The sequence below is a fragment of the Condylura cristata genome, unplaced genomic scaffold (genome assembly GCF_000260355.1).
Source record: "Condylura cristata isolate star-nosed mole 26May11 unplaced genomic scaffold, ConCri1.0 scaffold00011, whole genome shotgun sequence".
In the NCBI taxonomy this organism is placed as follows: Eukaryota; Metazoa; Chordata; class Mammalia; order Eulipotyphla; family Talpidae; genus Condylura; species Condylura cristata.
In genome coordinates, this window is record NW_004567112.1 from 38,105,785 (window position 1) to 38,132,019 (window position 26,235).

The 26,235-nt window shown below is 55.2% G+C and overlaps 1 protein-coding gene across 1 annotated transcript in view; it reads right to left on the bottom strand.

Annotated features, from left to right (window-relative positions):
* UNC5B (unc-5 homolog B (C. elegans)) overlaps positions 1–26,235 on the bottom strand; it is an 81,184-nt gene that overhangs the window by 18,132 nt on the left and 36,817 nt on the right. The window contains exon 2 of the mRNA XM_004680798.2: positions 1,783–2,016. Coding sequence (XP_004680855.1) covers positions 1,783–2,016 — 234 coding nt within the window. The remainder of the gene's footprint in view (positions 1–1,782; positions 2,017–26,235) is intronic.

The following is a 26,235-nucleotide window of genomic DNA, read 5'->3' on the forward strand; positions in this document are numbered from 1 at the left end:
GTTAAGTCACTCAGCCTCTCTGAGCCTTACTCGGTTTCCTTGTCCAAAGACTCAGGGTAACTCTAAATGAGTCATAGAATGACTCTGCCACAGCACCCAGCCAGGCTGGGCACACATCTAGGATGTCAGGTCATCTGGATCTCATCTAGCCTCTGCCTTGTATATTTGGAGAAACTGAGGTTCAGCAAGTATACGCGGTGGGCCCAAAGTCCCTTAGTAAGTTGTCAGCAACACTGAGGTCTGCTGTCTGGGATCTTGCCTGGTTTCGAGTTCTTTCCCCTAATACGTGATACCTCTCTGGCCCTCTCCCAGTGGGGTGATCGCCTGAACTCTTCTGTATTATGGGGGTGAGGGACCTTTACCGTGGAGCCCAGACAATTGTGAGCTCCCTCCTGCTGATGAGGGTTCTACATGGGGGTGGGGACGTGGAGTTTGGTGTCAGATACACAAGGAGAGAGGAGGCTGCTGGGGCCAGTGGGCTCTGCCCACTTGAAGTGGCCGCCTGTGATTCGGACTTGGCCCAGGGCAGCAGTACTGGTGTGTGGGCCTGACCTGCCTCTCCGGGACCTCAGCAACCATCCTGTGTCCTGGGCCTCAAGCAGGGCCAGGGAGGGCCAGGGCAGGAACCAGCCACACTGCTGCCAAGATAGTGGCCTCAGGACCATTGCCCGTCCAGCCCAGCTAACGGGAACAACAGTGCCCCAATTTCTAGGGCTGGCAGAGCTTGTATGCCCAGTAGCAGGGAGAAGAGCCTTGTCACCATTACTAATAATCACCAGGCCTGGGCGGGACCACAGCAGGGCACACTGTCCCTCTGCTCTGTCCAGCCGCACATGGCTAACTTCTGACAGACTGCGGCAGGGAAGAAGGACAGGGAGGAGCAGGAGAAGCAAGGAGGAAGAGGCGGGAGAGACAGAAGGAAGGAAGGCAGGGTTGAACAAAAGAGAGGACTGAGAAAGAGACGACCCTGAGCTTGGGGTTGCGGGGCTGCCTGAAGGTGACCCACAGCTGGTGCCCCCTCCAAAGTCAAAACAGGAGCCAAGGTGGTCAGCCACAGGGGCCCCCCTGAGCTGGAGGTGGCTGGGTGTGTGCTGGCGCTCCCCTCCTGAGCCCTGGAAAAGGCTTTGCATCCTGAGGCACCTACCACCGGGCCTGGCACAGGAGAGGCCTCTTGGCCTCAGGGGCACAGCAGGGAGATGTGAGGAGCCATCCCCACTCTCAGCCTCTCTTCTCTCTCTCTCTCAGGATGTGGGGTACAGTGCAGCTCCACCCACATGATGATTTACTTAGTCTGAACTTTTTTTAACCGAAATCAATTAAGTTCTAGAAAAGAGATGTCTCGTGATTGTGAACATTCAACAGTATCACAATCCACACACAGAAAGCAACCGAGCTCACGATGATCTGGGCTTTGGGGGGCTGGGGGGCACACAGGGCTTTGAGCCCCCTCCTAATCTGGGAGCACAGCAGACGCACACGAGTGCATGCGTGTACGGGGTGCTGGTGAGTGAAAGTGTCCCGCGCAGCCAGCAAGCAGGCTGGGAAGAAACCAGAAAACAGAGCACCACCAGCAAGGGGCTCACGCTAGCTGACCTGGTCACCAGCGTCAGCCTGTGACGTGTGTCCCGCGTCCAGGGAAGCACTGATCCAGAGGGGACACTGGGGCCCCGAAGGGCACCTTGCTGTGTAAGGTCACAGAGCCCAGGGCAGAGCCAGACCCAGGTCCCCACATACCCCTGCACCTGGGGGAGGCCTGGAGGATTGGGGGGCGGAGGGACTCACCAGTGGCCTCGTCCAGACCCTCCTGTGTGACGTGGTCATTCTGGCTGACCCACTCGCCGTTGCACTTGAAGTAGATCTGTGTGGCCGGGAAGGCCCGGCAGCGCAGCTCTACCGGCTTGTTCTTCACGATGTAGGCATCCTGCGGCTCCTGGAGGAAGTGGGGTAGAGGGTCTGCCGGGGCCGACGGGAAGGAGTCGGGGAGCACCTCGCCGCCACCGCCTGCGGAGTCAGTGCCTGTGGAGGGAGGGTTCCATGAGGCTGGGAGTGTGGCGTCCCACCCACTGCAGGGGCCAGACCCACCCCCCTGCAAGCAAGGGGCCACGCAGAGGAGTGGGCAGGGGAGGCAGGGGGCAGACAGCGGGAGGGAAGCTGCGGGGTCAGCTGTGACCTGGCCAGGCCTCAGTTTCCCTGTCCCACCCTGCACTGAAGAAGCCGCAGTACAGTGGGGTTCTACTTCCTCACAGATGGAGCCATCAGGGGGGCCCAGGCGGTGCAAAGACATCCCAGGCCCAGCTCCCTCCAGTTTCCCATGGTGAAGCCACAGTAATGAAGAGCTGGGACTGGGGCTGGGCCTGAGCGCAAACCAGGCCAGCTCTGCCCTGAAGCCATGGCTGCCCTTTACAGCCCCAGCCAGTCAGGCTGACGGACACAGGGAGCCAAGCCAGGCCTGCAGGGGTGGGGTGAGGGGGATGGAGTGAGGGCGCTGGAGCACCAGGCTGGAAGTCCCCTAGCTGGCACACTACCTTCCCCATCCCCCCATAGACCTCCTCCTCCAGGAAGACCCCCGCCTTCCTAGCCTGTCCACCAGGGCCACTTTCTCTCCTCTGTTCAGTGGCTCAGACCCACCCCTCAGCCTTGCTAAACTCAGCCAAATCCACACCCTCCTCCATACGGATGAGGAAACTTCAGAGGCTGGGAACACAGTGAGGCCAGGCTCACTGCAATCTCCTCCCCCAAAGGGGGCTGAATGGAAAGCCTGGCCCTCGCCTCCCTGGAAAGAACAGCACCTCAGGAGGTGAGACAAACAGGAAGGGAGGGGGCGGCCACCGAGGCGCTACGAGGGAGGGAAATCTGGCCGGCTGGCTATTGGTTTGCAAGCCACTTAGGAAAATCGACTTTCCACACGCCAAGCACAGAGTAATCAGGTGGCTGGGGACAAGCGGTAGGGGGCTCATCCTCCTCCCAACTGCTCCAGAAGAAACAGAATTCAGCTGCAAGGCGCAACTATCTCGCCAGCCCCTCCCCAGCCAGGACCTGGCTGGCGTCCAGCAGGCCTGAGTGGTCCAGGGAGCACCAGCTCTTGTTTATTCCCTCTTCCTACTCCCCTACCAAACCCACCCTCACCCCGTTCAGGAGGACACCATGGGACCTAGGGAGAAGAGCCAAGGGCACACTTGGCTTTCCAAAAGTAGGATGAAGGCAATGTGCCCGACAAGCCCACACTCTGTTGTCTCTCCCGGGGCGGACGCAAACTCCTGCTAAGGCTGGAGCTCTGAGAAAATGCCCCGCTTGTCAGTGGCTCTGGGATCTGGGAGGCAGGTGGTGTGTGTGTGTGGGGGGGGGGTGCCCTGGGTGAGCAAAGGGGTATAACTAGCAAGAGGGAATTTCAGTCCAGCTCCATCCAGGTTGTTCTATGTGACCCCTCTGACTTTGCTGTCTGGCCTCCGAGGAGGGCAGGGAGATGAACACTCATCCTCTCTGGTTTGTTTTTCAAATTACATGAGAACCTGGAGGGGGATGGCACTAGCAGATAGTAGGCACAGTGGCTGCATCAAAATAACAACTAATGCTCAGCACTTTAGGTAGTCAGTTTGCTAATTCTTGCAGCAACCTTGCAACATATATTACTAACCCACAGTTTGTGAAACTGAGGCTCAGAGAGGTTAAGCAACTTACCTAAGGACACACAGATTGCAAGAAGCAACAAGGTTTGAACCTAAGAAGTAGACTTCAGCGTCTGGGACATTGCCCTCCTGCCCGCTGGTGGAACAGCTTTGTAGTCCTGTGGTGCTCCCATGCCTGAGGGCCCTAGTAGACCCTGACGCTGGCAGGGACTCTGCAGCTTTTGCGGGGTCTCACATCAAAGGCCAGCAAAGCTGGGACGGTCTTTTTTTTTTTTTTTTTCCAAAACTGAGCAACCCGAAGACCACCCAAGGTAGGCAAGTGACTGACCCAAGGCTAACTGGTCAGTGGGCAGAAAACTGGGAATAGCACAGTGGATTTCTGAGGCGGAGCCCAGACTCCTCCACACCCATTTCCCTCTGCCAGGCAGAGATATTTTCTGTAGATAAGTTGGCAGCCTTTAGGGTTTGGGAATGTGGTCAGTTGATGGAGACAAGACAGTGCCCAGAAGGTGCACATGGGTCTCCCAGTGTCTTGAGAGCTGGTAGCAGGCCAGGTAGCTCAAGGAGAAGCGAAGAGGGGCCGTGGGCAGTGGGTAGCCCACTGGAACCCGGCCCACCTTCCTGCGCCAGGACCTTGCCCCCTCTTAGCCCAGGCCCTGGGTCTGACCCGTCCCTGCTGGCCTTACCAGCCCCTCCCCCAGTATGAAATGGGGGCACTGGCCTCCCTCTGGGGGTGGTGGCCATGAGAGAAGGGACTTGGCAGCCTGGGGGTGCAGTGCTGTTTGCCCTACCTTCGCACCACGCCACCCCAGGTGACGGCTGCCCTGGCTCTCTGCGGCACTGCGGGCTGTATTTATGACTTTGTTTTATAACCTTAATGCGTCTCATTTATAAAGCAGGCGCAGACGAGACTGAGGAAGGTAAACATTAGACATCCATTAGCGCACAGCCGGCCCAGAGCCCCGCCCCCGCCACCCCACCCCTTCTCTCAGCCTTGGCATGAAGATTCCTCTCCGCCTTGGTCGGCATCCCCACCAGGGCGTCTTCGTCATGGCAGTGCTGGGTAGCTGTGATGTCACTGCTGCTCCCTTGCCAACACCCCCACCCCCAGGCACTGCCAGGACAAGAGGAAGAAGAGTCCAGGCCTGACCTGAGATTCCTGGTCAGAGGGAAACGGGCAGACTACACAGTGGCTGGCATTAAAGGGGCAGGGGCACGCCAGGGCCCTGCAGTAGCCCCCTGCCAGCCAGTGGAAACTCTCCCTCCTCCTCGGCCCCAGTGACGGGGGGAGGCTCTCAGGTGTCCCAGATGAGGGTCACCCTGAGCCTGTCCTGTGGGTCACAGATTGGAGGGAGCAGAATAATTGAACGTTGAGGTTCCTGGTGCTCAGCCAGCCAGGCGTGATCAAAGGCCATTTCCTATCAACTTACTGAGCCTCACTGCAACCCTGCACAGGGGTTCCCAACTTTGGTCTTCAGTGCCTTGTTAATTTTTTAAGGTACCCCCAGGCTGAAAGAAATCCCTAGGAGTTCTGTTTATTAAATAGCTAGGCCTCAACAGCTTGTGTATGTATACATACATGTGTATATTTATATCCCAGAAACTTAATACCATTTGAAAAAAAATCATACACATAAATTGGAAGAAATATTTGTATTCCATTCTTAAAATAGTCTGTGACTTACTAATGGGGATATGAGAACCAGTTGGGTACTACACAACTTCTCAAGCCTTGGAAGGAGAATGGACACCGCCCCCCTCTGTGTTTCAGGGTGCTCCCAAATGCCGAAATCCCAGCTTTGCAAAGTTATGATGCCATCTAGAGGAAAGAAGTGTGATGTAATGTTGAAACTGCAAGCCAGCAGTTGCAGCGGCGTCTGGCGACAGTCCAGCCTTACTCTGTTTCCTTGAAGATTCAAATATCCCACAGCACCCCTGTGAATTTTCTGTAGCACCCAGGGGTGCTTCTGCATACAGTTTGGGAGCTCAGCTCTAAGTGTTTTGCCCCCCCCCATGCTACACAGAAGGAAACTGAGGCCAGAGAATGAAGAGACCTGGGGCAGGCGTATCAAGCTAGGGAGCAGCGGAGCTGGGGAGCGACTCCAGGAGGCGGGGTATCAGACTCTGACTTCTGGAAACTGGCACCTGTGGCCACGATGTGCCAGGCACTTCAAACATTTCACAATCCACACAGTGGGAGTTATCTCCCCATTTTACAGATGAAGGCTTGGGGACGGGGGCATCAGAGGGATGGTGTGGGGTCACCTCACTCCCGTCAGTGGGAGAATACTGGCCTCGGAGCCACATCTCTCAGCCACATATCTCCCTGGCTTCCCTTCAGCTGTCCACACTGCTCTATCTTTACCAGGGAGAATGAAGCGCCCAAGCAGCAGGATATCTTGCCTCTGCCCGGCCAGATCCAGAAGTCCTGCTGGTGGGAAGATGTCCCACATAGAGCAGTTTTTTCTAGCAGCCCAGCTCATGTATTTCTGGTCTCTGGGAAGCCTTTAAAGCTGCCACGAGCAGGGCCTGGCAATCCTAGGTGGAGGTAGGCAAGACAGTGCACCCAGCGTCAATATAAGTGCAGAGTCAGAACCAAGCAAAGAGTCCCCCAAGTCCAGAGCTGGGAGCTTGTGCCTCTGCTGGGGCTGGCTCTGCTTTGGGGCTTTCCTCCTGCTTTGGGGTCGATGTCCCCAACTGTAAAATCAGCCAGGTGGCCGCATCAGCCTCTCAAGCCTTACCCCGGTTCTAAAACTCGGAGACCTGAAGATGCCTTATGGAGATCTGCAGCCATATGCCAGTGTCTCGTTGAGTACACTTTTTCTTCACTGAGCAGATTTGTTTAAAGTGAGGTCACCTTTCTTGTCATTGGTATACACCACTCTCTGCACTTACAGGGGTCCTAGGGCACAATGTGGGGGGTGGAGGCGCCAGGGAGAGAGGAGGCAGGACCCTTTGCTGCTGGGCTCTCTCAGCTCACCTAATACAGCACAGAGGTGTCAGCTCTAAAAGGACCCGCAGTGCCTGTGTGTGGGGGGACCATCCAGACCCCAGATTCCGATCACTTCTAATAGATGTTTCTCTCCTGTCTGAGGTCTCTTGTCTGCTAGTCTCAATTACATAGTGATTCGCTGGTAGGGAGGTTACTTTAAGGACCTTCTCATCCAACATCTCCCTTCAGTGCTTCATCTAATCTTGACTTACATACTCCCAGGAGCAGGAAGCTCATTACTGCCTTTCTCAACCAGGCCTTCCTTTCCATAGACCAATCAGAAAAGTCTTCCTTACTTTCAGCTGAAATTTGCTCTCTGAGGATCCAGCCATTGCTCTAACTCTAACTCCTGAGGTTACACAACACAGCTTCTGCTCTCTGATAGCTTTCCAGCCTCTGGAGTTCTCAGCCTTCTCATCTTTCGAACAGTCACGAGATGCAGTTTTGCATCCCCTCACCAGCAACCTGCTCTCCTCACTGATAAGCTCCATTTGTTTACAGCACACATGAGTCACGGGAAGAGGTGACCAGAACAGTGTCTGGAGGACACTTCTTGGCTTCAGGCAGCTTGAGAGCTCCCTAGCAATTTTGAGGGCTGCTCCTGCAGGCAGAGAACACAGCATATCTGCTTTGGGGACCCCATGGTGTTAGGGACAGGGTACCCATTCCCTGGGCGGGATGTGGAGAATATAGGCTCTGAGGCCAGTCTTGACACGAGAGTGGACCTGTGCCAGGCTAAGTGCTCCTCTCTGGGCAGTGCCTGATGTGGGGGCTGGTGGGGGCCTCTGCTGGGGAGGAAGTGGAGACCACAGACTTAAGTGGTGTCAGCATCTCGGCCACTGGAATAAGCAGGAGCCAGCAGCCTTGGAGAAGGAAGTGACTTCAGGACAAAAGCAAAGATACGCTATTCTCCAGGACCGAGCCTGAGAGAAGAGAAGGGCTAAAAACATAGCATGCGGACGTGCCTGCAGGGGAGAATCACCAGTTGCTGAGGGAGCCGGGGGTCCCACTTCCCTCACCGTGACCCTGAGTCTGGGACCCAGAAGGGACAGGCATGTGGCAGGCAGGGCCGGCCTGAGAACAAGCAGACCTGATTTAAATAATCCTCACTCTGCCACCGTGTGTGCTTGGGGAGGTCTTTTTATCTGCTGGGGGGTCTCCATTTCCCTTTCCATAAGGGAAAGTTGCTTCCCTGCCAACTTTGAGGTGTTGTCAAAGGTCAGCTGAGAAAGTAAGTGCTCTAATAACTGGACAATGCACCCATCAGGATGCACTGCCAAATCTGGCTGAGCTGTGTGTATATGGGGGCACTGGAACCCCATGTTGGCAGATTCCTTGACCTAGCAACACCTGAACCTCAGTAGACCAGAAGCATAGAAAGTCAAGTTCAGGGGGGCCTGGAACTCCCAATTCCACCAGCTCAGAGTAGGGAAGGGACTAAAGCAACGTCACACAGCAAATTAATAGCCAAGCTGGGCCAGAGGCTAGTTTCTGATTGGGGCTGAGGATGGGGACGCACAGTTATGGCAGGGGTGGGGGTACAGGCCTGGCCTCTGCATTTCCTGTCCTGGGAAAAAATTCCCTACCATGTGCTCAGCTGGTTCCACCTCTGGTCAGTGCTATTGTCCAGGGTGGAGGCTCCACTTGAGGCCCGCCCAGTGGTTTGGATGGAGGACCTCCATGGCTTTTGTCTCTGGGTGGGTGAAAAGCCAGGTCTGGGCCCCAGGCTCAGCACCAGGGACGTGCAGCTGTAGTTGAGCGGGGTCTCGTCTCTAGAGCTGGTTGGCATGAGGTGGTGCCCGCACTGAGGGGCAGGGCTGGGGGGAGAAGAGGCCAGGCAGGAGGGGAGGGAGAGAGGAACGCCCCACGCTGGGCACATTTATCATCAGCAATCACAGTCTTTCTCTAGCCCCTCAACACTGGCTAATTCTCGCCAGACTTGACCTCCCACTGCATGGAAAATCTCTGCCATTCACTGCGCTGCTGATGTGCCCAGTGGGGAGTGGGGAGTGAGGAGCCCATTTATTATTATGTTTTAAAAACACACAAACCCACATGGAAGGACCCCTCCCTGGACACAAAGCCCTTCTTCCATCTGGCCCTGGCTCCTGGCGGCTGTGGGGTTCAGGCAGGGGCCCCCTCAGAGGCGGTTACAATGGCCGTTACTGATGACAAATGGCGGGCTTGGGGGATGCTGAGTTATTCCTAACAAAGGAGACCTCTTGCACAGCCCTTTTCCCATACCCTCTGCAGACCCGCCAGTGCTCATGACATCACTTCCTGTGCCGGCCACAGGAAGTGGGCTTCACCTAAATGGCCAGCTGGTGCAGGAGCCTGCATTAACGGGGAGTCTGGTTGATCCACAGAAAGTTCTCCCTTGAAAGCACTCAGGAGCAAGTGGTGGAGCTAATAGGGTGCTGGGGGCAAGGCCCCAGGGTTGGCACGGGGTCCAGGAATGGAGCCACGTTACCTATAAAGTGGGAGGGACACTAAGGCTACCAGGTGAGGGTTGTCTCCTGACTCTCAGTGGGACCTGGAGAGTCCACACCCATGGGCCCCCTCCTTTTAGGCCCCCCCTTACCCCGCAGCTGGACTGTGGGTTACTTTGGTTTGGCCCTGGATCTGGGTTCTTCTAGGGCTCATGTTTGAATCTTCTTCTGAGTTCCAGGTCCAGGGGTGTTACCATGCCTGGAGGCCAGACCCTGAAAAGGAATATTCTGCTTCCCTTTTCTTTCCCAGACAAGGAGAAAGATGCCCTCTTATCCATTCCATTCTAGACAATAACCAATAACACTGTGGGAAAGAGGTGTTCCATTTCACAGATGAGGAAACTGAGGCTCAAAGAAGACACGTTCAGACTCACAAAAGCCTAAAGTTCTGTCCGTGAAACCATAGGCCACCTTGGCCATGGGAGCAGGGAGCAGCTATTTTTTAGCCCATTTCGCAAATGAGTCTCTTCAGAATTCTGTCGCCTGCTGGAGGGCAAGAGAGTTTCAGCTGCCTGTCTCTATGGGCCTGACAAGTTCCAAGCCCAGGCCTTATTCAGGATGCCCCAGCCAAATGGAGATCCTTTGTGGCTGGGAGGGGCTGACACTAGCATGAGCCAGAGTACCCAAGACATCACACATAAACAAGGCACTGGTATCAACAGACCCAGCCATCCCCACCCAGTGTCACAATCCACCACTACCTGCTCCCCAGACGCCCACCTGCGGGCTGGGCCAGTGGCCCCTATGTCCCTGCTCGAAAGCAGTGGTAGTGGCACATACTGGGGGGGCCATCTCCCCCTCCAGCCTGGGGCAGAGTGCGTTTGAGTTGCAATCCCAAGTGAGTTCAGATCCCAATAAACAGTGGCTCGGGCCACCCCCTTTGTGTGCATCCAGCCCTTGGGGCTGATGGAGCTGGAGGCTGCTGGTGTCCAGAGCTGGGTGAGTGGAGCTGGGTGACACCATCTCCCTAGAGTGTCCAAGTCCACGCACTCATGCCTGGATCCCTCCACCCCTCCTCACCATCTCCCTATTTCCCCTCTTGCTTCCTCAAATCTACGCTCAGCAGCTGGAGGGATCTTGCAAAATATAAACAAATGCTCCCCTCTGACAACCTCTAATGGCTTCCCTTTGCACCTGCAGTCAAGTCCTGACCCCAGCTGAGCCCTAAAATTTCAGATCCTCACCCTCATCACTGCTCCAAGCTGCCCACCCGGCCTGGCAAGTTTCCTGCCCTTTGACCTGCCTGTTTACTCCTACCTCAGGGCCTTTGCTTCTCTCTCCTTTTGGAATGTACCCTTCCCCCCACCCTATGGCTCTGTTCCTGAGGTCAGATCTAAGCTGAAATACCACTTACCACCGCCCCAGCAAGCACCTTTCCTGGCCGCTCCGTGTGGTCACCCTACTCTCCTGATTCTATCTCTACATTGTCTTGTTTGCTTTTTCTTTATCCTGACAATGCTCATCTTGGAGTTAGCTTCTTTGTAATTTTTTTTGATTGATATCTGTCTCTCTGGAAGGCAAACTCCTTGTGCGCCTGGAAATCTTGTTTGCTTATTTGTCTGGGCTTCCTAGGGACAGGTCTTTTTCCAGCTACGCCACCCAGCCTCTCTGTGAACATCTGGGGTGGCAGATGGTGGTGGGAAGGAAGAGCCAGAGGCGTGGGCATAGGTTGGGTTGATCTAGGCCATGGAAGCCAGTCCCTTTGAAAGTCCTAGCCTATAGGATGCTGCTAACTGATGGAAGTTTTGAGATGATTTAATCACTGTCCTTTAGGTTGGAGAACAGAGAGGGTGTGGCCTGGCCTCAGATCACACAGCACCTGCAGCAGAGCCAGTAACAGAAAACTTGGCAATGGATTCCCAGGGAGATGGGGCAACTTCATGTTAAAAATTCTCCTGTAAACATCTAACAAAAACACATTTTTCTCCTGGCCTTTTCTGATAACAATTTAGGAAAAATAAAAACTACCCTTTCCCAATCTTAGTTTGCCAGAATTAACACCCGGCATTGGTCCCCGCAGGCTTTTTTCAAGGCACACATGCTTCTTACTTAATGGGGTCTCCCCGCATGCAGCTGCATAGCCTGCGTTTTGCTTTCAAGGCTGTTGACCGAGGACTTGTAAACCGCAAGCCGAATGCACCAGGCGCCTCTCCCAGCCGTCACATATGTCAGACGGGCGCAGGCCAGCTGGGCTGACTGTCCCTAGCACTATGTTCGGGTCGTTGGAGAAGCCGCAGGGTGCAGAGCTGGTGCGGGAAGCCCTGGGCCAGTGACATCAGGTTGGCTTTGCACATTTGGATGCTGGGCAGAAAGACCCAGTGTTCTGTCCCCGACTCCTGGACGTGGCAAAGCGCCCATGGGTATGGCACATGGCTAGGGCTGCCTGGTGGGGCAGAGGTTTTGTCTCCGCTGCCCTTCCAGACCAGTTAACCCCCTGCTGACTTGGAGAGGCTGGGGTCAGGCCTGTTGTTAGAGCGCCCAAGGCCCGACTTCTCTCTTCCTCCGCTTCAGTATGCTCCAGGGAAACAGCTGCCACACACACGGCGACGTAGGAACAAGACTGTGGCCCTTGCCCACTGCCACCAGCCCCCACACCCCGTCAGGCTGGACCCTGTACGAGTGCCAGCAGTGGGCTCCTGGCAAGGCCCGGGAGGCAGCTACATGGGCCACAGATCTACAGGCTGATCCTTCGCTTCCAGGAGGCCAGCGAGAAGTAAAGACTTGCGCAAAGGTCAATCGCCAGGTAATGAATGACTCCAGCACTGCTGGTATCTTTGGCATTACCCTGGCATAAAAAGAATCACAGCAGGGAGAAGGGAAAAGAAGGCGCTGGACATCGGGCTTTGCCAATCTGTGAAATGGGACATGGAGCCAGTAGGGCGAGATGAACAGGCAGGTGGGGACAGAGTGACAGTGAGGGACAGAAAGAGAAACCCCGAGGGCACCCTGTGACTGGGGAGGCAGAGCTGTGTGGGTCCTCTCCTTGGCTCTCTCTGAACCAGGAAGCCCTGTGGAATCCTGCCGGGCCCTGGGGGCCTGGGAAGAGGTGTCATTCATCCTTACTCTCAGACACACTCCTGCTCTGCCTCTTCCACAAGGCCAGGACTGGGGTTAAGGTTCCATGGGCCCCAGGGAAGGGGGCTCCCAGGAGTACCCTGGGGAGCAGAAGTGGAGAGTAACCAGTCTCAGGTCACACAGCAGGTTGGAAGCAAAACTAGGAGTGGACCACACTTGCTTCTCTCTGGTTCCAGTGGGGAAGATCCAGGCCCTGGATGAGCAGCTGGTGGCAGAGGTATAGCCCTGCCAAGGGGGAGGCCTAGCTGGCAACTCAGGCGCACCACAAGGGAGACAGGGTTCAGGCAGGATCTCAGTCCGTTCATTCATGGCGGGGCCTGGAGAGCAGTGACCACCATTCAGTCCCTCCAGCAGAAAGCTCACAGCAAGGTTCAAGGTTAACGATCGGATCCAGATATCTTGACTCTCAGGCTCAAGCTCAGTCTGGCCCCACAGTCACGCTCCCTTTGCCGGCTGACCCAGCAATAGTCCAGAAAAAACCCACAGCTTCGCCTCCAGCTCCCTCCTCAGTTAAGAGCCAGCCCAGCTTCTCCCGGAGGCAGACCCTGACCACTTCCACCTCGCCTGCTTCAGGGATTTCTCTTTCCGCAGACTTTATAATCCTCCCTATTCTCAGGCTGAGATGCACTCACTAGCCGTGAGGTGAGCTTGGGTGAGCCACTTCCCTCAGGGCCTCAGTTTTTCCTTCTGGGAAATGGGACCGCTTTTGCTTCACCTTCACCCCCTACGGTTGCTGGCAATCAAGGTCAGGAATGTGATACTATTTTGCCAGCTAGGCAGTCCTGCGCACTTGCTGAGTTTTGTTACTGCTTTTTGCAGGAAGATACGGTGCCATGTGCGGCTGACAGGATTTTCCTCTGCATTTGAGGTGCTGGCCAGGCTCCCTACTTCCCATCCCCTGCCCTGTCCCAGCTCATTCTGTGATGACATGGAGCTGCAAAAGGCTGATGCAAGCTGGAAGGAGGGAATGAAACAGAGTGGAGTGGGGCGGATGGAGCTCCACCCTCGCCCCATGGGACACCTGGCTCTGCTCCTGCCTGCTTGTTTGCACCTGCTGATGTAATCGCTGGGCCTCCTGGGCTCAGGGTTCTGTCTGCTCACCTCGGGCCCCAAGCTAGAGCCAGAGGAAGGGTGCGAGGTCAGGCGAGGGGGTGCACAACCGCATATATCATAACAGGATTCACCCCGAGAGAGGAGTGCCTGGCCCCAGGAGGGCAGAGGGGAGGAAAGAGCCCGAAACCTGCATGCAGTTATATGAAGGGCATGCGCTCTGGAGTCAGGAGGAGCTGACTTAACCCCAGCCTGTCACAGCCCCACTTCAGGGGAGTGGCGCCACAACTCGGAGCAAACATTTTGCAAAATGATCCTAGTACACCAGGAAGGCACCAGAACAGTCCTAGGCTAACACCAACTCACTAGATGACTCTGGGCTAGCTGCCTCATTTCCTGGGACCTCAGTTTGTTTATCTGTAAAATGGGCAGAGCATCACTGCACCCTCTTCAGAGACCATGGGGGCCAGAGGGGTGAAAGTGCTGCAGGACACTGAAGCATGTGGGCAGCTTGGGAGACCTAGGGCAGTTGGGAGGGGTTCTTACCAGGAATCTGGGGTTCCCAGAGACTGGGCTGTACTAGCTGCTCGGCCCTAGAGCCTCCCCCAGGGCAGGAAGGCGTGGAAGAGGAGTGTATGGCTCCCCAGAGGCTCCAAGAGCCACCAAAAACACCTAAGTGGCAGAGAGGAAGCAAAGCCTCCTAGAAACTACAGGCCACCTGCCAAGGGCACTGGACCCCACGAGCCCGGGGTTTGGGGATCACTCTGTCTCCAGACTGTAATTCTCAGAGCTGGTTTCCCTGGAGATGCCTTTGCTCTTTCCCTGAGAACGGGGAGGAGAAAAGAGCCTCACGGAATTCACCTGTCTCTTTGGTTGGCATCTAGCGCTCCCAGAAGATAGAATCAGTGGGGAGGAATCAACCATCTCAATTGTCAGCCCCTGTCTCTTACCCCATGGGGGGTGGGGGTACTGTTCCTAGCTCAGCTCTGCCAGCTGCTCTGGAAGGGGAACTGCACTCCAGCACGATGCATGGGCTGCTGGCCACGGACACCCACCCTTCCCCTCCGCGCAGGCCGTATGGGTAACCGGCACCAGCTAGTGTGTGCAGGCTGACCCGTACCAGAAACCGTGTGGGGCACTAGTCAAACATCATCTAACCAAATCCCCCTACCCCCCCCCACCACCCAAGAACCTTCAAGGCAGGGACTCTAATTATGATGGCAGGTGAGGAAGCTGAGGCGCTGAGCAGTTAAGGAACTCGCCAAGGAATAAATTAGACTGCACCCCTGTAATCTGGGACTCCCTGCTCCAAATCCATACTTGTTGACCTCTGTATTAGTGACTCTCAAACTACCAAGGTCTCCTGGAGGTAAACCCAGAGGCCACCCTCCCCTACCCTGGCCAGGCTCCTTTTACCAGGGCAGGGGCAGCCTTGAGAACAGGCATTTCCAACAAGTAGCCAGGTATGGCCACCATCCACAGTAGTTAGCCTCCCAACAGAAATCTGAAACACTTAGTGCACGCTTCACGCAGGTCAGTTCCTTTCCCCTGAGTGCTTCTATGATTCAGCTGGAGACCTTTCAAAAGGAACTAAAGGAATTACAGGGCAGCATGGTGCCGGCTACCTTCGCTTGAATCAGACCCAGGTGTGTGGTAATAACCATAATGATAGCCATCACCTGCGCTCGTGCAAATTAGCCTCTCAGCCTCAGTTTCTTTATCTGCAAAATGGGGGTAATAGGATTTCTAGGAAGGATGAAACACATCATACACAGAAATTGCTTAGAACGGTCCCGGGCACATCAAAAGAACTTAGTGAGTAGAAGCGGCCTTGTCTGTGTTATTACCATTGTTCCTATTGACATCATCTATATTACCCTTCCAACAATACTGGAGGTTGGTACTGGCATCCACCTCCATACTTTACCGAAAGGCACTGGGGGAATAAGTAACTTGTCCAAGTCACACAGTTACGTGGTAGCAGAGGAAAGAGCCTTTGTTTAGGACCCCAGTGGTGGGAACTCATGGGTCCACCATGAGAACAGGTGCCCACTTCCTCCAGAGAGGATGGAGAGTCATTTTCCTGTGCTTTCTGGGGTTTTAGACTTCCCCAAGTTTGGCCTAGGATACAGTCAGTGTCACTGGTGAATGGAGAATGTCTCTAGTAAGGAGCCAGAGGCTGAGTCAGCCTCCCACGCTCGGTGCCCTCGGGCAGCCAGAAACCCCCACCCCTTCCACGTCTGTCCATCCTCTGTCCTTCTGTCCTCTCGCTTGCTCCTCTTATGAGGAAACCTCCAGGGCTGGCTTGGTGTCGACTGGTCCAGTTCCAGGTCACTTGCTTCTTTCCCTGAGAACCCCTGCCCCAAGTCCCCTGGGATTCCAATTCAAAACAATACGGGCTTCTGATTGCCCTCACTGTAAAGGTTTAGTAGGTGGCTAATTTTAGCTGACAAATACTCGGCATCTTCCCAGCCCCCGTCACTGCCGCACTGTGCGCTGGACAAATGGCCTTGGTTTTCCTCTCTGATTGTTCTCAGCTGGGGGCTGGGGGCTGACTCTAGCTCAGGACAATTCCCTTTGTGTCTGCTTCCGGGCAACTCTTAATAACTCAGGGAAGGCCATGGGACAGCCTGGAGTTCTCAGCCGGAGTGTCCAGCTCCCACCTCCACCTGGGCTTCGGCCCAGGTGCTTCACACAGTGGGGTGTCTCCAGAAGGAGCATTTAAATAGGATTTGCTGGTCACAGTCTCAAATCCTCAAGGGTAGGGGCAGAGATGAAGGGCTTATGGTGGCTTGGAGGGGCCTCCTGTGGACAGATGGGAGGCCACGGCCCAGAAAGGGTGTGCCTGGCCTACAGTCACAGAGCACTCTGTTAGAGTGGGGCCTGGAGAGCAAGTCTACAGACACCCCTACAAGTGCTCTCTGTACACACGGGGGAGAAATCCCGGTGCCTAAGCTTTCATGCAGCATGGGGACACCTCACAGTGTCAGAGTGTCAGGCTGCAAGTCTGCCACTTTCTTGGCCCCCTGTTCCCATCTGGAAGGCTGCCCTGCCTTGCTTCACCTGGCCGAATCCTGCTCTGTGTTCAGGTCTTCAGGTCTCATCTTAAAGGCACTCCTCAGGGACCCCAGCCCTAATTGTGCCCTCCCAACATGGACAGGGCCCCGGCTCTTCTTCGGTATTTCTTTTCATGAGGTCCTCATCACCTTTTAAAGCTATATACGCATTTGTTTATTTCCTTGTGATGGCTGGGTCCTCATCAGGCCCTTGGGTGCGGGGGAAGCAGGGAGAGGAGGGGAAGGGAGAGGCAGATGCATGGAGCTAGTCACAACTAAATTGAACCCGCTATGTGGGCTCTGGGGCGGGGTCCTGGACCTCATGCTGTGCCAAATGAGGTGGGTGGGAGTGTCCTAGCGACGGGGCCTCTAAATGCCATCCCCAACCTCTAAGCTCAGATTTGGCACAGTGGCTATTTGCCCTCCAGAGTGGACACATCCAGATATTCCCAGCAGTAGGATGGCCTTTCGGTGCTTCCTGCCTGAACACTATCAGAGCTGGAGGGAATGTGTGCCCACGACTGACCCAAGCACAGCCGAGCCCCAGTATATGTTTAATGAATGCATGAATGGAAGGACCTCTTGGGCGCCTTCTGGACCTTCTGCTCTGTGAGGAAGAGGCCTCCATTGGATTGATGCCCCACCCTTCCCATGGATAGCTCTGGAAGCAAAAGAAATGAGGATCCCTGGGAAAGGATCCCTGGCCCAGGATGGCCCCACCCTAGAGGGCTGCATGCTGGCCTTGAAGCCCCCAGCTCTGCCACCATTCCAGCCGGGACCCAGCATGCTATAATTAGAGTCCTCCTTCCAGGCTCCGGTAATGAGGGGGTGTCGGGTGCCAGCCGTAATTACAGCTTGGTTAAAACGAACAGGAGCCGCCTCCAAGCCAAATTACAAAGTCTGCTGCCGGACTCCCTCCTGCCCTGCTCCCTGTTTATGGGGCTGGTTAGAGGAGGGCCTGGCGAGTTTATGGAGAAGCCAGCTCAGGCTGGGGTTGCGGTCTAGATCTACAGAGCTCCCAGTCTGTGCTTGTGCTGCTTTGAAACTATCCTTGCACCTCCCCCATCCCACTCTTGTTCAAATTCCCAGGTCGGTGAGACATGGGCTGCTCTTACCATCCTTTTCTTCAGCACCCCCATATTGGGCTCACAGACTACAGTTCCTGTCACGGCACAAGAGACCTTGTTCACGAGGCCAAAGAGGGGCAGATCAAGCCCCTCAAGCCAGGCCCGCACAGGGAGAAGGTTCTAGAGAAGAGTATACTTCTCTGGTGCCCATAACTCCACTGGACACAAGGTGGGCCACCAAGACAGGCGTAGTGAATCCTGAAAGTGATGTGTTTGAATCCTCTCCCTCTAGGGACGCAGAAAAGGAGAATCCCATTTCCACTGGTGTTTCAGGATCCAGAACCAGCGCCAGGGTGTTGGGAGCCTCAGAGGTCTTAGAATCGCAGGATGTTAATGTGTAAGAACTATGGAGAATCTAACCCAGGGGCAAATGCACAGCAGCCTGCTCCAGCTCAGCCTGACAGACTGTGATCCACCATCAGCGTGGTAGGCCCGCACAGAGCCTCACACGCCTCAGCATGGGACTGCACTCAGTCTACCCACTCAACAATGAAGAAAAGGCCCCGCTATACCACATCTGACTAGTCCACTTTTATCCTAACTTAACCGGGGAAAGGGGGGTCCAAGGTTGGGGTCACTGCCTCATACTCCTTGATGGCCAGGCCCCTGGACACTGCACCCCCCACCCAGGTCTGTCAACTCTGCAGTTGCTGAGTGGGAACCCCCAGGGTCCCACAGCACTGGCTCCGCTGGCTGCTCTGCCCACCCCCCACTCCCACACCCCCCCCGACCACAAGGAGGCTTTGGAGGGCAAGGCAGTGCAACCAGCTTGCCCACGGCAGAGGTGTCCTGGGCCGGCAGAGGTGTCCTGGGCCGCAGAGGCAGCCTGGCCTTGCTCACGTGGCCTAACCCTTCCTGGGCCTCTTGGCTGGGCTCTCCTTCCAGCCCAAAAAGCTGGCTCCAGCCACCCGCTGCCCACTCACCACAATTGGCCCGTGGTGACTCAGTCTTCTTGTTACCTCCTTCTGCCCCCCCCCCCCCCCCCCCCCCCCCCCCCCCCCCCCCCCGCTCTGACAAGCCTCTTCAATAGTGCCTTTGATCCGGGCTCTCCAGACTCTTGAACAAGGAGGGCCTGCTGCCTTCAGCACAGGGGTGTGGAGATGTGGAGAGAGGTGGGTCTGGGAAGACAGTGTCCATGACGGGACTGGCACCACCCTGCGCTCCTTCCTGGCTTTCATGTGACCCTCTCCCACCTCACCTGGAGAACTAAAGGTTCTGAGACTAGAGGGCCTCTGGAAAAGGTGTGAAAGCCACAGAGATTTCTGGGAGATGCCTGCCTCGCCCGGCAGTGCCAGGCCTGGACTGGAGGGCATTTGCAAAAGGACACTTTAATTAGGGAACAGGGCAGCCAGCCAGCAGGATTATAGGCCACACCCAGTGCCATCACAGGCCTCTACACTCCCAGGCCCAACCTGCCCCTCTCGCTTCCACCAACAGCTTCCTTCACCCTGGGGTGGTGGGAAGGGAGGCACCTGAGCACCCCCACCTGCTCCCCCAAAGTGGGGCCCTGGAAAGGAACGCTGCAGGTCTCAGGTGTACTTCTATGGAGTTTGGGATCCGGGCATGGAAATGGGTGCTGGAGACGGCTGGCAGAAGTGGAGAAGCCAACTGTTGGGTTGTAAGTATTAGAGAAATAATATAAAGTACTAGAGAACTCATCAGGAACGCGATTATTAGTGCAGAAGGCCCCTGCTCCATGGCAGGGAATGGGCACAAGAGCCTCCAGCGCTGACTGCGTGCCCCCTGACCACAAGGGGTGATGACAAAGGTCTGTCTGTCTCTTAGAGGCTCTGACTCAAGGCCAGATAGTGCTGTCCCAGGGCCGCCCCAGCAGACAGTATCTCCCCTATCTAAGACAGAGTTGCCGGGCTGTCTGCTCTTGTATGTCAGGGCCTGGCAGAGGCACTGTGCCCCACAGGACTTTTCTGTACCCTAATTTTCTCCTCTATAAAGCAGAGATCTACACAAATCTCCCAGGCCTGTTTTCCAGATTAAAGAGAGTCACACATGCGAAAGTAATGAGAGCAAGACCTGCTCAGCACTCAGTCAACTCACACTGATCTTGTTGAAGTTTATGTCATGCCCATTGTAGACGGGCTGCGTGACCCTGGGCAAACCACTTCACCTCGCTGAGTCTCAGCTTCTTAATCTTCAGTTGGGGTGAGCAGTGCACTCTTTTCACAATTCTGAAAGGGTTTTATTAACTGTAGAGGGCTGAACAGGTCTAAGATTATTCATTATTTTCCTAATGAATGGCGGCCAGACTTATCTGGCCTCCACCCTGCCCACGAGTAGAGGCTGGACCTTTTCTGCCCAGCTCATCTGTGTGACTTTGGTGACTTCTGGCTCATGTGGTCCCCACAGCTGCCCACCTTAAGGCTTGATCTATCCCTGGCTTCTGCCAATTGCCTTGCATGCAGGAAGATGACAGGGGGCCCCGAGGGCCAGCTGGAGGAGGGGCTTTGGGTGCTTGGTTCTCTAGGGAGACAGCCTTGATAATGGGTGGTGGATCCTCTGGGATCCAACTGGGTATCAACCTCATCCCAAAGTAAAGTTGGGATGAGAAGGGAGCTGGCTGACCCTGAGGCAGGCGGGCTGGAGTCAGGCAAAGCCCGTCCTGGATTCCTCCTGTCCTTTCTCTGAAGCAACTCCAGAAAGGTCCCTCAGGATGCCCCAAGTCTGGTGACCTTGGACAAGACACTCCCTTTCTGAGTCTTCTCTAAAAGGATGTTCTCCTAGTACACAACTTGTCCTGCTGCTCCTGGATGCTCGGGAATGGCTAGTTCAGGAAAGAAACAGGGAAGCTACCCCTCCACAAAGCTCAGTGAGAAGCTGGGCTTCCTTGGAGGGGCCACGCGGCTGGGTTTGAGGGGTGCAGGGTGGCCTCTGGACACTCAGGAAGGGAGAGTGGTTGAGGCCAGCACGGTTTCTCCCTGGTCTGTACCCCGTCTTTCCATTCTGGCTTTGGCCAGCAGGAAGCAGGGACAGTGGACAGATCCCTCCAGTCTAGACCAAGAGGTGGGAGCCTTGCCTGGAGCTGAGAGCATCCCATGTCTCACCAGGAGAGTAAGGGCCCTTGCATTCAGTGGAAAGAGCCTGGCACACCCACGACAGAATTCAGCTTCCACGCTGTCAGCAAGGGACGTCACCTCTCTGAGTCTTGGTTTCTTTACTAATACATGGGACTAGTGGTCGCTTGGCCAAAAAGTAAACTGCGAGAAGTAACTGTGACCCCAGCCCAAGGCCTGGCTCCAGGCGCACTCTCAGAAGCGGTTCTTGGTGAAAGCTGTGCTGTCTTCGGGCATGCTGCATCAAGTCTCTGGGCCTCTGTTGTCTTGTCTGGAAAGTGGGTATCGCCCCAGCCTACCTCCATCGCGGATATGAAGGGCCTGGTGCATAACAGGCTTTTTGGGTGTCTGTGGAAGCCCGAGGCCAGGTGATCTGGCAGAGTTCCTCACACACCTGGCCACAGCCCACTCCAGTTCCAGGGAGGGGACAGAGCCTCGTCGCTGTCCTGTAAGAGGTACAGGTTGTTTTCTTCCTCCTGCTTGTCAGGTCCCAGAAGGCTGCTGGGCCCCCAGCCAGGGGCAACACCTTCCAAACCCACACACACCTCCGTGCAGCACCTGGTGTGAGGAGGCGGGAGCTCATCGCCCAGTCCGGGACGCCTGCTTGCCAGGGGCCAGGGAGGGGGCCAGGAGCCCAGGAGGTAGCCATGGTTCTGCCCGTTTCACTGAGGCACCAGCCACCTATATGCCAGCCTAGATATCTGGAGGGCCCGGGAGCCAAGAGAGTCACCAGGGGTCCTTAGGTCCTGCCCTGAAGCCAATGCCTCCTCCTCACGAAGGGTTCCTCTCACCTCAGACTTTCTGGTTCCCTGTCTTTCTGGGGGTGGGCAGAATAGGCCCATGTAGCAGATGAGGAAACAGAGGATCAGGAGAATTGGGTTTGGCTCCTAGTTGGGGGTGGAACTGGGGTGTAACCCCAAGTCTTTCCCTCCTCCCGCCATGAGGTCAGGCACACTGATTGGCAGACACAAGTGGAGAGGAGCAAGGTAAGATGTGAGGGTGCCGTTGACTCTCCTCCCACTTGCCTTGCACAGCTTGGTTAACCTCAAGACGCACCTGCAGCTTGAGAGAGGGAATCCCTTGGGGAGGGACTTTCCAGGGACCCCATTTAACGTGCCGCTGACAGGACAGTCTACATGAGCTCCTTTTCCCTCTGTCCCAATTTTCCTCCTCAGTAAACATCCTTAATCCCCATTTCCTTCCTGCTCCCTGGACCCAACTCCAACGGCCTCTGCAGCCCCACACTCTCTGGTTCGCCTCCCACTCTGCCCATTTGAGCCTTCTTTTCTACCCACGAGGATCCAGGCTGGCTGGTGTATCCTTGTGGCATCCAGGGGTGCAGGGAACTGGGCCCTTGTCTGGGCTTGGGGACTGACTACTGAGTGTTTTAGGAGAAGTGCCCGACCCTCTCTGGACCCCTGCTTTTTCCATCTATCATTAAGGAGGAAAGTGAGAAGTTCTGAGGTCCTACAAATATCCAACCCCACACTCAACACAACAGGCCCTTGGGTTCTTGCCTCACCTCTGGGCTCCCCACTGCAACTCTAGATAGGCTGGACTGGGGCTAAAGTCCAAGTGGTGCCACACTCTCTTGCACCCCAATCCTTGCCTGGGCGCCATCGTCTTCCCAGAACCATCAACCTGCCTATCTCCGGCCTCTGCCTGAGTTCCCTCTGTTCCCTCTCTCGTCCTCGCCGCAAGTCAAAGAGAGCTGCCTCCGTCACTGGAGCCAGCTCCTGGCAGAATTATTTCCCCCTGTGCTGGGCTTCCATTAGTCAGTAAGTACATGGGGGCTGGGAGGGGGGCGATAGGGGACCAGGGGGTCATAAATCATAGTGGCTCTCTCTCCTGGCCTGCCCGTTGACAGCCTGGAGCTCTGCTGGCTCAGCTGAGTCTCCATTCCTGGAGGAACAGAGGCCAGGGCCAGAGTGGAAGGAGGGAGTGGCACAGGGTGTGGCCAGCACACAGCCACCCGTCACCTCTGGGCTACACACCGTGTCAGCAGCACCCCAGCTCCCTGGATTGTCACCTGGCGATCACCCAAGGAAGAGGACAGGGAAAGGACCTTGGCAAGTCACTGAGCCTGTTTCCTGGTTTGTGAAATGGGGTGATCACACACCAACGCCACAGAGTCCATAGGAGGATTGCCTGAGACATTCCACTCATGGCCATCTCCAAACACAAAATGCCACGAAGAATGAGTCAATCAATCAATCGGTGCATAAACACTTGCTTCCCTTCTGTGGGGGCTCAGTGAAGGGAGTGCTGGCCTGTTTACCTGTGTGAAAGCCACACCTTTCACACCCTACTCTCTTCCCTTTAGCTGGACAGACACAGCTCTTTTGGTTGGGATCCCATCAGCCCCGTGGGAAGCAAATCTCAGCAGAGCCTGGAGAGTCAGACCCACTGTTTGAAAAGGGAGAGGACTCAGCCCAGGCTGGTACAGTACAGGAGACCTTGGCATCCTCTGTGAACAAAGTTTGGTTGAGAAAATTAAATGAGATCACAGGGGTGATATTAAAAGAGCAAATTGCTTTAAAGGGCTTCCGCTCCTTCCAGGTCTTGCTGCAGATGGATGGCGCTAATTACCAACAAGGAGTGGCCCGTTCAGTAAAGCAGGTCCCTGAGGGCCCCAGTGTTTCTAACTTGGGGACTCTGGAAGCAGAAGTAAGCTCCTCTTCTCTCCAGTTCGCCTTCTCTTCTCCCATCACAGTGGTACCTGGTGGAGTCTGGAAGTCTGCACGATCGGGAAACACTTTTTCCCCTCTCCCTGGTCCATGCCCATTACCGGGACTTCTGGGAATGACGATTGGGGATGATTCTTGGTCCAATTCCACAAAGCAGTCTGGCTGCACCTGCCTAGGAAGGCAAGGCTTCTCATCTTAAACTTGCCCACTTGAGAAGTTCTCCTGAGGTGCTTACCCAAGCTGTGTGCACAGAGATGTTCACTGTAGTGTTATAGCTAACTGTAGGTAGCGGACTGAGGATACGAAAGCACCTGCCTAGTGTGTACGGTTCCCAGATATTACTAGTGCCGAGTACGGATCTATGCACTCACATGGGCAAGTTCATCGAATAATGTGAAGTGGAGCTCAGAATGTGAATCAAAACATTTACAACAAACCAGGGCCTGAGTCCGAAAGGAAACACACTGATGTCAATAATGGTGGGGTCTGGCTGGCAGGCCTGGCTGACCATTTTCCAGATCTTCGTTTCTCATTATTTGAGAAACATAATGGCAACTTTTACTGGGTTAGCATGAGCAGATACTCTTGGGTCCAGAGGTAATGGGGCAAGGACTAGAGCCTGGTGCTCTTTCAAAGGGTCCAGAACAGAGCAAGTGATCCTCAGACTGCTTTTCTGGAGGCTGAGAGATAACAGTCTAGGCTCCACAAATGTGTAACGGCCTGATCCGGCAGCTTGGGGTGGCCCAGGGTGACCATCCCCCCTGCTAGGTGCACCTGTTGTCACAGGAAAGCCTCTCTGGGGAGCTCCATTGTTCTCTGGCCAGAGGAAGGTGGGGAGCAGAGAGAAAGGCTGGTTCCAAAGCCAGGAAATAAATCTTCCTCCACAACCCAGCCTCTCCATTCAGACTGCCTTATTGATGGGGGACCCAGGGGGCCTGGGGGGAGCGAACCGCCTTCCTAGGATGCGTGAGAAAACTTCCCTGTGCTGGGCCCACGCCGTCTTATAGACTCTGGGGGCCCATCCTGGAGGCTTCCTCTGTCTGCTTCCTGGAGTTGTTAGCTCCGCGCCCTCAGTCCTGGAGCCAGCGTGTACTCCTCCCTCACCATAGACCATTCAAAGCCAGGCCTCGGGTGGGGGTGGTTAAGATGATCTCCCTGTGCCTTATGGGGTCTGAGAGTCTATGGAGGGAGGAGATTCCCATCATCAGCTCCCCTAGCATATACAGACCTTCCCACCTCCATGCTAGGTGCAGAAAGCCAGGGATATTTGCCTACAATTTACATCAATTTGCATAACCACCTGCTAGAGTGGAAAGATCACTGAACCAAGAGTCAGAAACCTTGGAGTCTAGTCCCGACAATACTGCTAACTTAGTGTGACCTTGAGCAGAATTTCTGTCCTCTCTAACCAACAGTCTCCCTATTGCCAATCTGGGGGTTCCACCATCAGTATTTAAGTTCACATGATATGGTGAGCAGGAAGGACATATCATGGAGCAGGGAAGAGGTCTCTGAAGTCCCCTCTCACATGACCCCCTCCTGGGACAGGTGTTCTTTTAAGTCCCCTTGGGAAACATTCCAGAGTCAGCTGCTCTGACCTCCCGGCCGTCCCCCCAGACCACCAGTGCTCACTCTGGACTGTGCAGGTCCCCAGAGGGGAGAGGCATCAGACTCTGCCCAACACTCCTGCTTGACCTCACGCCCTTTTCTTGAGAAGGGAAAGCCAGCAGCTTCTGACACCCCGGAAATGCTTTGAATCAAATGCCAGGGTGCCTGGCAGGGCCCCAGGCTGTCCAGAGATAGGTAGAGTGGGCTCAGCACATGTACACGAGCATATGTGTGCATGTAGGTACATGGGTGTGGGTACAGACACGGACGCACGCGCACACACACACACACACACACACACACACACCAGCTACACTGTAGCCTTGGCCAAAGCTATGGTGCAGTAATGATACCAAACTGCCAGTCCTGGCATTGCCACCCTGGTCTTTGCTGCAAGCTTGCTTACCTACAGCAGGTATTTTATAAGCAAAGGAAAAGGGGGTGGTAGAAAGAAAACCTCATTCCTGGGAAGCTCTGCAGTTGCTTCACCTTGCATCAGGATCTCTGGGGCATGGTGTTGGGGGGAAGGGCAGGATGCCCAAACTCCGGAACTGTCTACCCTGGGCCTGGGCTTTGGGCAGTGGGGAGGTTAACAGGGTGGAGCTTGCTATGGGAAAGATGGTAGTGGGTTATTTTATAGGAGGGGATGCTCAGGCGTGAGGAGCTTGGGCCTTCTGGTCCCCTGAGGCTGAAGTCAACAGTGAGAAAGTGTGGGGGACAGAGGACTCAGGCCCAGAGACAAAGGGAATTAGGGGTGGGGGCTGGAGGTGGGGAGGGTAAATTAGAGGTTTGGGCTGCAAATCAGCAGACCCTGGAGGTTTCTGGAACTCTCAGGCACTTCTCCCTTCCTGGAATCGACTCCATGCCTCGCTCTCCCCTAACTAAGGGTGCTGTCAAATGAGGTACAGCACTTCACCTCCCTAGGCCACTTTCCACCCTAAAAAGGGAGAAATGATGCCTATCTCTTGAACTGTTGTGAGGATTAAAAGAGGCAAAGGCTCTAAGCTCAGCCCAGTGCCTGGCACATCATAAAAGCTGAAAAACTGCCAGTGGTTGTTATTATTAGCAACTTCTCCCCAAGCCTCCAGCCTCGGTTTCCTCTTTTGTACAATGCAATCCAAGTCCTCCTTTCACAGGGCAATTGTGAGATTAGAAAGAGTTATGAACACACTCTGTAAACACAAGTGGGCGAGGCTGCTGTTATCAGCGCTCTGCGGACCGATGCTGGGCTCCTTAGTAGGCTGCAGGTCAAACCTGGCCCCGCCCTGGCACAGAGCTGCAGAGGGAGCTGCCTCCATACTGCTCTGTGACAGTTCCACACGTCGTCAGGCCCAACGTTGCCCCATTTGGCAGATGGAAACACTTAGGCAACAGACCAGCCCACAGTCACACAGAGAATCAGCAGAGAGTGAAACAAGTCTGAAGGGACTAGATTCAGGAAGGTACAACTCAAATCC